This window comes from Cavia porcellus, unplaced genomic scaffold (genome assembly GCF_034190915.1).
Source record: "Cavia porcellus strain 051 isolate PalLab524CR breed Dunkin Hartley unplaced genomic scaffold, mCavPor4.1 scaffold_27, whole genome shotgun sequence".
Taxonomy (NCBI): Eukaryota; Metazoa; Chordata; class Mammalia; order Rodentia; family Caviidae; genus Cavia; species Cavia porcellus.
In genome coordinates, this window is record NW_026947510.1 from 1,739,702 (window position 1) to 1,753,544 (window position 13,843).

At 39.2% G+C, this 13,843-nt stretch overlaps 1 protein-coding gene across 4 annotated transcripts in view; it reads left to right on the forward strand.

Moving 5' to 3' along the window:
• Nucleotides 1–13,843, forward strand: part of Prmt8 (protein arginine methyltransferase 8) — a 94,442-nt gene that overhangs the window by 34,607 nt on the left and 45,992 nt on the right. For all 4 annotated transcript variants that reach the window (XM_063237691.1, XM_063237692.1, XM_063237689.1 and 1 more), the window contains one exon: nucleotides 12,397–12,552. In XM_063237691.1, coding sequence (XP_063093761.1) covers nucleotides 12,397–12,552 — 156 coding nt within the window. The remainder of the gene's footprint in view (nucleotides 1–12,396; nucleotides 12,553–13,843) is intronic.

The following is a 13,843-nucleotide window of genomic DNA, read 5'->3' on the forward strand; positions in this document are numbered from 1 at the left end:
AAAAAGAGGCAACATAGTATATTCAAATATATGGTTCTGTGTACTGTCATAAAGTGAGTTCTTCCAGTGCCTCCAGGCTTCTGGCCCCCTCTGTCCTGTGTGTCCTTCTGGGAGGGTCAGAGCCAGACCTGGAGCAGGTGAGCAGGCCAAGTATATTCAACCTTCAGATGGAAAGCACATGGCATGGACGTATAGGTGTTATTTGTTTTACCTTATGGCCTCTGTGTCTCTTCCCAATCATAAGCCAAGGGTATCTACTGAGGACTGAATGGTGTTGTCCATTGCACCCAGAGTCCTGAGGCTGAAACAGTACTTTGAAGGTCATGATATCTGTCCTTTTGGCCAATGAGCACCTCCAGGAGAAGAGATGCAGAATGATCCCTTGGTAATCTGGCCCCAGGCTAACACCCGAATTCTCTGGAAGTTCCTAGATCTAAATGCCTGGCACACTTAGCCATGGTTTAGAATGCAGCCTCCTATCTGAGGCTGCTCAGCTACAAAGGGAGCATAATGACCCCCAGATACTCTTTCTCATTTCCCCCTGCATTATGCTCCTGAGCCACCCCAAACAGACAACTACCACTTATTGTTTACTAAGTGTGGTGAATAGCTCTAAGCCTAAATATGTATCATTTCATTTAATCCCATTCACCTCGAAAGAAAATATTTCTATGATCCCCTCACAGTAGGAAGAAAATACTGAAAAAGGAAAACATTTGCTTGCTATGTAAGAGCACTTTCAAGACAAGTCTTCCAGCTCCCCTTCCTGGATACCTGCAATAAGCTTTGCCTGCTTTTCAGTGGTGGCACTGCCGCTGAATCCTGGGTGTTGTTGCAACATTGTGTGTCATTGGCTCATTTATTCCTTAGGGGAACCCTACCAGGTTAGCATTATCGCCTGTCCCATTTTACAGATGGTCTAAGATCTCAACACTTGGATCACTCCTCATTGTTCATGATATTTCTTTGCATAAAACTTGCCTAGTGAGCTTGGAACTAGAAATTTAAACTCACACTTTGGCTCTAAGAACTTTATTCCTAACCACAACATAAAATAGCCTTGAAAATAATCTTCCTTTCTCCCTTCCTTCCTAGCCCAGACCCACGGAATCATATGTTCCTGTAGCCCCTCAGTTGCTTCTGGAATAGGGTTCAGCCTCATTTGCTCCAGGGAGGCTCAAACTTTGGTGAGCCTGCCTTGAGAGCTGCTCTCCATGTCCAATCACTGGGCTGGGGCCTGCAGGGCCATGGGCTAGGAATGGGGTTCAGATCCAAGGTCCTGGCCCCAGAGGGGAGCCAATTCCCTGTGAGGGCCAGTGGTGGGTTGCTGCACTTTCCTTCATTCTGCACCTTCTTGGGGAGATGATGGGGTTCACAGGGCCCTATCTAGGTCTGTGTGAGGCTCTGGGAGGGAGAAGGCACTCATTCAAAAGCTCCTTCTCCTCAAGACCTTGTTCCTAATTCAGAGGCATGTCAATGGGACAAGTTCCAGCTGGCCTGTAGCTCTGGGAACTCACTTGCAGGTAGATTCCTGGGAAGAGAGACCAGGAACCCAAATGCCTCCCCTTGAGGTTCCTGAAATCCCCTGTTGCAAACAACCAATAATGACACTCACCTCAAGGCTGCCTCCCCATTCCCGGGCACATGTACCCCGTGAACCTCCCTCTGAATTCTGCAGCACCCCTGGACATGGTCTCTTGGGCTCTTTTGATCTATGAATTCCTTCAAATTTGGAGTTCCAGCGTGGGACCCAGTTCTTGGCATGCTGTCTGCTTTACAAAAGTATGTTCACATTGGTGCTAATCCAGTCTCTCAGGGGACACCTGGTCTGCACAGGTACCAACACCAGAAGGGTATGTGGACCCCAAGGACCACAAACTACCAGGTCAGGTTCCCTCAGTTTTGAAAGAAAATCAAACTTAAGCATAAGCATATATAAACATGTACAAATGGAGCAGCAGACAAAAGGATGAGCAAGTCATTGTGTCCTTAGCAAATTAAGCACCTTCTCATTGGGAAGTGCTTCTGCACAACTAGCTTGAATCTTTTCTTCTGCTGCTTTAGACTATTCTGTAGCCTGGCTGCTAAGAAAATGCATGGGTCCTTTAATACCGGGATTGCTAGATTACCTTCCTTCTCCCCTGAGATACCTCTCCACTCTGATTTTGATCTCCAAGATCATTGGCATGAAAGACTGGGACAGATGTGGATCTGCGCACAGCAAGGGTCCTTTTATGTCCTGTTATCAAGCATCAAGGATCTCTGATTGGTGCCAGACAGCTGGTGGCAATGCCTTTCCTTTATGGTCTGCCTAGGACCTGATTTTACTGTCCAAGGAAAGTGGCTGCTTGGCTGTCCTCTCCTTATGGGTGATGGGGCAGCACTGCCAGCCAGTGATTAACAGTGTTCAGTGTGTTGTGGAAACATAGGACGATGAATTGGCTGGAGCAGTCTGTGCACAAACAAGGAATGTCTGCAAGGCAACGTGGAACATTTCTCTTCCCATCTGACAGCTCTTGCCGAGATGTTCAGTATCCAGCCTCTGGAAGGCAGAGCCCAGCTAGAGGAAGTTGGAGGTCTTCCAACCCCAGGCCTCTCTGAGGAGAATTAAATTCTGAGCCAGAGCAGAAGTGGCAGAGGTGTGCATCCTGGGGCTTTCCCCCAGAGAGCAGGGGCAGCTCTATGGGAGCATGACCTCCCAAGCCCAGCTCCGCTTCTCACCTCTGGCCCTCTTCACCTGCCTGGTGCCTTGCCTGGAGCAGAGTCCCAGCCAGTGTGGCTGTGCTCCCACAGCCTGGCCTGGGCACCATTCCCGTGGCTGGCCAGCTCCCTCCTTTGACAATCTTACTACAGGTTCTATTGAAACAGAATCTCCAGGGCCTCGTTTCCTGGCAATTAGTTGATGAGCTGTCCTGAGTTCAGTGGGCAGGAAAACTGCGAGGCGAAGTTATCCCTGGCCAGGACTGGGAGCTACATTCAACAGGGTGACATGTTCTTGTCTGCAGTGTCTTTGTTGTCTGTGGACTCCAGGAATGGCCAAAGTGTGGCACTGCATGGAAGAGAGCTTTTCATTTTCATGGGGTAGATAGCGATGGCCTTGTAAGGCACCACTTTTGTCCACCTAGCATTTACAGGAGCCAAAGAAGTGACAGAAGTCAACGATAGAGCAGGGCCTATGGGGTGCACCTCATTAGCAATAAGGGTGTCTCTAGAGGTACTCAGCCAGGCTGGGAGAGACAGCTAGGACCTTTACCTGTGGCTGTGATGAGAGGGACAATTCTGATGCTTTTGTCTTTATTTTTCTCCGTTGCCTTCTCACTTCAAACTACTTCCTTGCATGGATGAAGGAGAGAGCTGTGGTTATCAGAAAGATCCAGAGCTAACAGTTTTGGGAAACATACTACTTTTTAAAAAAATTTTATTTAAAGAGAAAAAAAAACAAAACAGAAAAAGTGTACAAGTAATACAGAATTTCAAAAAAATTTATTTAAAAAGAAAAACAAAACAAAACAAAAAGCATACAAGTAATACAGAATTTCAAAAAAATAAACAGTAAGGAATCACTAGTTAATAGATTACATATTGTCATCTTAGAAATAATTGTTCAAGTTACAAAATTAAAGCACACAAAGTGGACATTCAAACGGTGAGACTGCAAACAGTTGTGTTCAATGATCCAACAAAAACTCAGTAATATGGATATCTATCTTACACACAAATATACATGCAGTTGTATGTTTTAGAGCACTTTCTTTTCCTCTCTTTTTTACAGTAACAACTACACATTTTGGGTTTTATTACTCCCACAGTTCTTATTACTTTTTTTTGGAAGAGAATAAAACCAAATGTGACAAAACAAAACAGAGTCAGTCAAAACAAAGGATGGACATAGTACATGATGTAAAAACAGAATACAAGGTGATCAACAGTAGTTACCATAATGCCTCTTGCTACCTTAAAAAGAATTGCCTTTATCATTAGGTATAATAAAATTGAACAAAACAGTACAGAACAAGACCAATAAAACCTAGACATTGGAGACATTACAGAACTTCAAAAGAAGATAATAGTCAAACCAAAATGGGCATCATAGTGAATCTTATTGCCTTCAAAATAGTTGCCTATAACCTCAAACTTGATACTATCAAACAAAACAAAATAGAGTAAAATCATTCAAAACAAGATGGTGAGAGCAATACAGGGGTTCAAATCAAGTTAATAGGAAATCAAAAAAGTTACTGTAGTATATCTTGCTATTTTTTATTTATTTTTCCCTTAATTAAAAAATAATAAAAATAAATAAATTTTAAAAAAGGAGATTGAGATAAAAGAGAACATAACAACATAACAATACAGGTCAGAACAGAACAATTTAAGCAACATCATGTTTCACCACAAGATAACGACATAATAGTAGTTACCATAGTGTCTCTTTTCCTTGAAATATTTGAGTATAACTTCGTATATTATAATATCAAACATATCAAGAGAGTGTGAAACCATTCAAGAGAATGAAAGTATTACAGGTTATTTAGAACCAACTAACAGGAAATGAACAATGGTTTCTATATTATCTCTTTGCCTATAAAAATTTTTGTTTACACTATCCATATAATAAAATCCAATAAGATACAACATGACAAAACTAATGGAGACAGAAGAACAACAGCTTGATGGGACTTCAAAACAGGATGATATTAAATCAGCACTAGCTATTATGATGTCTTGTTTTCTTCAAAATAGCTTCACAGACAATAAAATCAAACAACCCAGAATAAAAGCACTCCAATTAATGAGTGAAAACATTATAAGGCTTCATAGCAATATAATGGGGAATCATGATTACCACATACTTTTATGTATTCTTATCATTTCTTACACTATGGAAACTATTCGGTATTGATACATGTGAGTTTGATTTATTTCACTTATGAGTAAAACATACTACATTTTCTAAAAATCACTATAACAACTGTATGAAGTAGGTGTTGTTATGATTCCATTGTCCTGGTAAGGAAATTGAGGAACAGCAGATAAATGAGGTAACTTGAGGCTCAGTAGCAGTGCACATATGGTTTGAATGCATGGATCCTAGCTCCAGCATCTGTGTGCTTAGATGCACACTGAATAATCTGTCTTTCTGTTAACTAAGCATCTTTTATGTGCTGTGCTCTGTGCCAGATCTAGGGATCCCATCTTGCAGTCTGGCCTGTCAAAGATCTCCTGGGGAAGAGAGACTTGAGCTTTCTTTGAAAGTATTTAAAACTTAAAGTGAACATGATCAGATTAAACTCCACTTTGTTTGACTTCTAAAAACACAAAAAATGCCAACCATGGGACAGAAGAGGAAGTAGCACCTAGGCTTCAGAGGGTTTCTGTTTTCTTTCTACATATCATATCTTACTGAAGCCTCTTTTGTGATCCGCCCTAACTGGAAACCTGAGAGAAAGTGAGTTCTGAGAGCTGCCATTTAGCCCGGCCTAGGAAACATCCTGGGAGGCTGCCACACCGCTGTGTACAGAGCTCCAAAACACGTGAGTAAAGGAAGGCCCATAGAGCTAAAAGAGCAGAAGACAAATTCTCAGGCACAGTGAAGCATTTTTTAACACTGTTCTCATGGTAACTGATAACAGATACATGGTAAAATCCATACAAGTACAGAGAATTTAAACAGAGTAAAAGCTGCTTGGCCTAGTCATCCTAAATGGTACCCTTGAACTACAGAAGACACGTGCTTTGCAAGTACACATGGAAGCATTCTCCAGGGGGAACAAATCTCAATCACCTTCAAAAATTGAAATCATGAGGAATAGTCTTTGTTTTGGTCGTAATGAATGAAATTGGAAACCAAAAGCAGTGTTATCAAGAAAAGCTCACTCAGCAGCAAAGCACCTGTCTGGCAAGCACAAAGTCATGAGTTTGATCCCCGGTACAAAAACAAAACAAAACAAAGAAAACAAAATAAAACAAAACTTCTAAATAAATGGAAATTAAGAAGCATTCTTCATAATAATGCATGCACCAGAGAAGAAAGCAAAAGAGAAAATATTTTAAAATAAATGACAATAAAAAGGCAATGTATAAAAATTTGTGTAATATAGCTAAAGTAATCTTTAGAGGGAAATTCATAGCTTTGCATGCTGACATTAGGAAAAAAATATACAATCAATGACAAAGCTTCCACTGTATAAAACTATAGAAAGAAGAACAAAGACCTAAGAAATTAAATAAATAACCTGCCAGCTAAAGTTCATGAAACAGAAGTCAAATAGAGAATAACATGAAACAAAACGTTAATTTTCAAAAAACAAAAAGACTAACTTAATAGCACTCATGTATAGTGATCAAGAAAAAAATTGGAGAATATACTGATTATATGATAAATGAAAAAATGATCAATTTTACCACCACAAAGGAATGATCAATTACATCTTCCTCTTAATTTGTATGCTCAGCATTATCAAATCTCATTTGAATAATTGAATAAATAATAAGTGTTTCTTGAAAATATCATAAATGGAGATAAGGACATAGAGATCAGTAGCTATTCAGCAGGAAATTAGTGGCTATTATGGCTCATAAATTTGACACCTTAGATGCAATGGATAAATTCACTGGGAAAACAGACTTTTGAGATATAAAGATATAAGATGCTGAAATAGCTTTTAATCAATTGAATAAATTGAATCAATAACTTCCAATAAAAATAAAAAAACATTTCCAGGATATATGGTTTTACTGGTGAATGATATCAGACACTGAAAGAAGAAAATACCAGTTTCATGAACTTTCCCAAGAGGAGAAAAATTCTTAATTTATGATGTGAACCCAAGTAATTTTTATTACCAGAGAGGCTGAGAGGAAGTTATAGATCAAAATCCCTCTAAGTGTTGATACCAATATTTGCAGACGTAACAAACTGTTAATTTGATACTGAAAACCAATCAGGTGGGTCCAACACATCAACAGAATAGAGGAGAAAGGTTATGTACAATCTCAACAAGTGTAGAAATCATACATGGCTAAACTCAGTATGAATTCGTGACAAAAGCTCTCGATTTCTTCAGTCTGATAAAAGATATTTGTGAAAAGCCTGCTGCTAAAATCATACTTAATGGTAACATGTTAGGTATTGAAGCAAAGGAGGATTTTCTATCTTGTGCAATTGTTCTACATTTTGCCAGCAGTCCTCAGTGTAGTAAGACAAGAGGAAAAGCAAAAACAAAAGAAAGGAAACCCTCTGTAATCTGGAAAAGGAAATCAAAGACGACATCAGAAAATGGAAAGATATCCCTTGTTTCTGGATAGGCAGAATTAAGACAGAAGGCTGTATGGATTTAATGCAATCAAAATCAAAATCCCAATCAAAATAGCATTCCTCACAGAACTAGAGGATCCAATCTTAGAATTCTTATGAAATTAGAAGAGACCCAGAATAGCAAAAATAATCCTGGGTAACAAGCATAAATGGGGAGCCCTCACAATCCCAGATTTGAAGTTATATTATGAAGTCACTGTTATAAAAATGGCAGGAAACTGGCACAGAAACAGACATGAAGATCATTTAAAACAGAATAGTGGATGTAGAGACAATCTCAAGCATATTTAACTATTTGATCTTTTATAAAGGGATCAAACACGTTGGGAGAAAGACAACCTATTTAATATATGGTGCTGGGAAAACTAGCTATCCACGTGTAACAGATTCAATCTAGACCTCTATTTCTCACCATGTACAAAACTAAAACCAAAATGCATCAAAAACTAAGTGCTAAACCAGAATCACTTAAGCTTCTGGAAGATAAAGTAAGTGGAACTCTTGATGCCACAGGCACAGGAAGAGACCCTGGTTGCGTAGGAAATAGCACCAAATCAATAAATAGAATCATATCAAATTAAAAAGATTCTGTGCTGCAAAAGAAACAACTAAAAGTCAAGAGACAACCTACAGAATGAAAAAAAAAATTAGCAGCTAAGCCTCAGAGGACTGATATCTAGAATACACAAAGAACTAAAATAAATTAGTTTCCCCAAAATAAAAGATCAAATCAAAAAATGGGCAAGTGAAATGAAGAGACTTCACAGAAAAAGTACAAATGGCAAATAAATACATGAAGAAATGCTCAACTTCACTGGTCATTGAAGAAATACAAATTAAAACAACACTGAGATTCCATTTTATCCCAGAGAGAAGTTCAATAATCACAAATTCTGCAGGGGAAACACTTTTCTATCATTGGTGGAAATGTAAATTAGTAAATCACTATAGAAATTGTAATAGAGGTTCCTCAAAAAGCTAAAATTAAAAATTCCATTTGACCCAGCTATTTCTTTTCGAGGTATCTTTCTGAAAGAGTTAAAGAAATCGTGTGACAGTGATATATGCATACCCATGTTTTTAGCATCTCCATTCACAATAGCTACAGTCTGTATGTTTCTCTATAAATGAGAGGATAAAGAAAGTGTATATTTACACATAATGGAGTTTTACTTTGCCGTAAAGAAGGATAAGCGTGGGCCATTTGTAGAAAAATGGACACCCCTTTGGGTCATAAAGTTAAGTGAAGTAGACCAGATCCGTAAGTTAAACATCTCATGGTTTCTTTTATATGAGAAACCCAAATTATAAATGAAGTAGAAAAAAAAGATGGATAATAGAAAGTAGACAGATAGATCTTTCTCATATGAGAAAGGGATCAAGAGATAGAAGGGAAGGAAAGGGGATTAAAAAAAAGCAATTAAGATGTGTCATACACACACACCAACTCCGTAAAGGAACGCAAACATTATGTACTGCAAATTTGTATTAATAAAAATAAAATCCGGATAGAAAAAGTAAAAATACAGATACAAAAAGAATAAAGTTATCTTTATTCATAAGTCACAAGATTTAACGTTGAAAAATAAAAAGTGCACTAAAAAACTCCAGAAAATTCTATTAGAACTAAAGTGGGAGGGGAGCAAGACTGTAAAATACAAGTCAGTGGGATATTTTTTAAATGTCAAATGCACTACTGTAAAGTAGTAAACTTAATGAAGGAAACTTATAACACATTTCAGAGAGAAGTTAAAGAAGACCTAAATAAGTAGAAATCTATTATCATATTCTTAGCTTGTGAAACTCAGTTTTTCTAGAATGTCAATTCTCCCCAAATTTAGCTATACATTCAGTGCAATTCCAATGAATATCCTAAATATTATCCTGAATTAACACACCTATTCTAATGTTTCTATGGAAATACAAAGTACCTAGACAAAACAACATAATCTTGTAAGGTAAGAAATAAATTGGAAGACTTTCACTCCTTTACTTCAAAGTTAAAAGTTACAATAATCTAGTAGGGTGAAATTGCTATATCAATTTCTATACATGGAGACTTACTGATTTTGACAAAGGTGTCAAGGTAATTCAACAAGGGAAATCAACAAATAGTGCTTAATTATTTCTTTGGATAAAAAAGTGACTCCCTAAGTTATACTGTACAAAATAATTAATGTGACATGATCCAAAGACCTAAAAACAAAAGTTATAACAATAAAACTTCTGGTAGAAAACATAGCAAACTCTTTGTGATCTTGGGTTAGATTCTATAGGACACAGAAAGTACTAATGATAAGCTAAAAAAAAAAAAGAAGAAGAAGAAGAGAAGCTCTGCCATTTACAAATCATGGGGAGGAGAACAAGAAGCCATCCACTTCTTGTGAGTGGGCACTAGGCTTGGGCCAAGGGGAGGAGATGCAGATGCCAGCCCCTTCCTGTGAGTTGGTGCCATTTTGCAGGCTGCAGGGAAGATAAAAAAGAAGCCAGCCACTTCCTATGAGTCAGTGCCATGCATGGGCAACGAGGAGAAGCAGATTCCAGCCCCTTCTGGCATGCAGGTTGGGAAACAAGAAGAGCCAAGTTTTGTCTCCAACCTGACCGCCTGTAAGCAACTGGCTGATTCAGAGAAACACAGGCTGAGATGATAGCTACTGAAGTAAAAATACAATGTTAGTAGTGTTTAGTGTTTGATTGGCTTTGCAGGCCTAAAGCCAGTAATGTGATCATCTATTCAGAGGATAACAATGCGCAGTATAGCATCAGTGGGGAATCTCCTTCTAAAGGTGGTAGCCATTGTTCATTCCCTGTTATCTTGTTTTAAAGTCCTGTGTCATTTTTATTGTTTGGTTTTATTCTGTTTTGTCTTGTTTGATTTTATTATATCTGATGGCATGAGCAGGTATTTCAAAGATAATAAGATATATTATGGTAGCCAGTTTGAATTTACTATTATCTTGTTTTGAAGTCCTATATTGTGTTCATTGTTTTGTTTTTATTGGTTCTATTCTATTATGTTTTATTTGATTTTTCTATGTCTGAAGGTATGCACAGCTATTTTGAAGACAACAAGAGGCATTATGGTAGCCACTGTTGATTTCCTATTATCTTGTTTTGAAACCCTGTATCACACTGTTTTGTTTTGATTGGCTTTATTCTGTTTTATTCTCTTTAAAATAAAAATCCCTAAAAATTGGTGTACATCAAAATTAAAAACTAATTCAAGCAACATCATTAAGAAAATGGAAAAACAAACCACAGGTTTTGGAGAAAAGATCCAATAAACTTTGTATAACTGACAAAAAGGACTTGTTTCTAGGATGTATCAACTCCTAAAGTTCAGTAAGGACAAAACAGACAGCTAATAAAAAGACAACAAAGGACTTGAACAAACATCTCAAAAAAGATAATTATGAAGAACCAACAGGCACTTGCAAACATGATCCACATTAATAGCCACCAAAGAAATGCAGGTCAGGAGATTAGTTCATGTCCACTAGAGTGGCTATGAAGAGAAAGACTGATAGTACTGAGTCTCTGGGATATGAAGCAATATGAACTCGCAGACATTACTGATGGGAACATAAAATGCAATAACCATTTTGAAAAAAATGGCAATTTCTTACAAAGTTAAACACACTCCTACCCTAAGATCCAGAAAATTCAGTCGTAGGTGTTTAAGCACATAGAGACATACATCCCCAGATACTCATATAAGGGTACTTATAGTAGTTTGAGTCATAATAACAAAAAGCTGGAAACAATCCCAAATATTTCTCAAGAAAAGATGGGAGGGAGGGAAGAGAAGGGAACATCACAATAATTAGGATGCGTTATGCGCATGTACCAGTTCCCAACCGTGAATGTAATCATTATGTACTGCAAATAGGTACTAATAAAAAAAATTTAAAAAGTCAAAAAATAAATTATGATAAATTCATTAAAATGGAATACTATTTAACAACAGCAAGAACAACAACAGAAAAGACCAGTGTTTGGGGTTACGCCGTAACATAAATGGCACTCAAAAACTTCATGTTAAGTGAGAGCAGTCGGGCTGGAAAGTGCACAGACCCCATGACTTGATTTACATCAGCTATAGGCAGGAGGAAGCAAGTCATTGGCTTTGTAGACTAGGGGTGAGGATTAGCTGCAAGGGACATGAAGAACTTCCGGGTCAAGGGGATGTTGCATATCTTGGTCATGGTTACACAGGTGTGTGTTTGTCTGAGTCCTTCCACAGAACCACCTACAGTTATGTGTTATGCTACACCTTTTCAGACAGGGATGGACTGAGTGTATGACCATGGTCCTGTGGGATCATATCATGGTAATGTCATGGCATCTTAGCTTGTGAGATGCTCACACAGTGATAAAAATCACCTACACGTACATTTCCCAAGTATCTCAGCACTAAGTGATGCATGACTGTGCTTTTTATGGTGTGAAAATTACACTCCAATAAAGTTAATTTATTCTTTTTAAAAACCAGCCCACTACAGTTGGTGATGCGATCGCTGAACACGCTTATTCATACCTTGAACAGCCTGTGACCCCTGCCTCACAGCTTAATCATGTTTTCATTGGACTAGAGATGAATTTCACAGGTTGTCTGATTCCTCTCTTATTGCAAAGCAGTTAATTCTAGGTAGAAAAACATGTTTTCTATCTTAGAAACAAAAAAAAAAACCATTAAAAATATTTTAAAACCTGTTAAATGATCATGGTGACAAGTTATACTTCAGGTTGAACTTAAAACTTTAATGCAGGGTTGAAGTGATCTTTCCTTTTGCCCTTTGGTAAATTGGAGGCTCCCTGGCTCTGGGCTTGAATGTCTCTCTTGGTGGTATCAAGCTATCTTTCTGTGCTGAATTTTAAAGCTGGGCTAATGTGCGTGGCTGTGGTAATCTCCAGCCCAGGTGTCCCACAGTACTCATCGGTGACTTTACCGAGTGATACTATTGTGGTTCTTGAGTAATTTCTTGGAGTGGTCCATGAGTCTGCAATCCTGGGCACTCCCAGGTATCTCAGAGCCTCAGACATGTTGTTCATATTGTTTTCCTTTCCTCCCACTGCAGGAAATGCTCAAGGATGAGGTGCGGACACTCACATACCGGAACTCCATGTACCACAACAAGCATGTGTTCAAGGACAAAGTGGTTCTGGACGTGGGGAGTGGGACTGGGATCTTGTCCATGTTTGCTGCCAAAGCAGGGGCCAAGAAAGTGTTTGGGGTGAGCATGCCACACCCTCCTTCACTCCAGCCCCTGCTTCTGCCTCTCTGGCCCTTTCTAGAAGCACACATCCATATTTCTTTCTTTATGTTTTTGTGGTGCTGGGAACCAAACTCAGGGCTTCAGCAAGCTAAGCAAGTGCTTTGCCACTGAGCCACATCCCCAGCTGTGCTCCATCTCTTTTGCTGGAGCCGCAGCTTTGAGCAGGAGTAGAGAAAATCAAGTATGACTTGCAAGAGGCAGGCAGGCTTCCTGTCACCAAGGCATCACCTGGTCCCTTGCCCCATGACTGTGTACGTTGGTGGAGGACTTCTGTCTTTCCAAAGCACACCCTGTACTTATCCTCTTGACCTGAGAGCAGTGTGGTGTGGTTATAGAGGTGAGCTCTGGTTTGAATCTCTGCTTCTCCCAACACTGTGTGTGACCTTGCACAATTCACTCCTCAGTTTCCCCATCTATAAAATGGGCATAATAAAAATACCTTACCCTTAAGGTGATTGTGAGGATCACGCATACAGAAAGAGCTTAGAATGGTGCCTTACATGTGGCAAATGCTTAGAATTCTTTTATTAAAGTTGAGGTTGGGTTCTAGGAGAGAACAAGACATTGTTCCTTTTCCTTTCAGGGAAAGTCCTGCCACTTTGGCCACTTCAGAACTCCTTCAGTGAAGGTGACCCATTTCCACTCATACATACACAGTCACACATCCCAGAAAAAGAGGAGTTGGAGATGTCTGGAGCTGGAAAGAAACCAGGGAAAAATATTTAGAACTGCTGGCTGACATTTGGAAAATGCAATAGGTCTAGGGCCAAGAAGATTGGAGTTAATCTGGTCAAAATGAAAGATAAAACTATAATCAAACTCAGCATGCATGTGAGTTGGCCCATTGACAGAGGCCTTGGCGAGTGGAACAGCATTCTGAGGCTTTCTCCTCCGTGTCTTTAGCTGGGCCAACCTGCAGCTGCCGTGGGGAACCAGGGCTCTGGAGTGGGCGGAGCTGCGTAGGTCTCTTTGCAACCCCTTTTCCAACATTTGCTCCTGTGGCTCCCATAGGAGAGTGCTCCTCCTTCATCCTTCGCTCAGAAGCCTAGGCTGTTCTCAGCACATCGCAGACTTATCTTGGCTTTACATGTTCAGCTGAGACATATGTAGAGGGGTTGGGTCTCCCCGTGCCAACATAATCATCACTATCATTATCATCATCTCTGTTACATTATCATTGTCATCCCCACTATCATCATCTCCATCTCCACCATCACCATCAGTATAATCACCATCAGCACCTTCATCA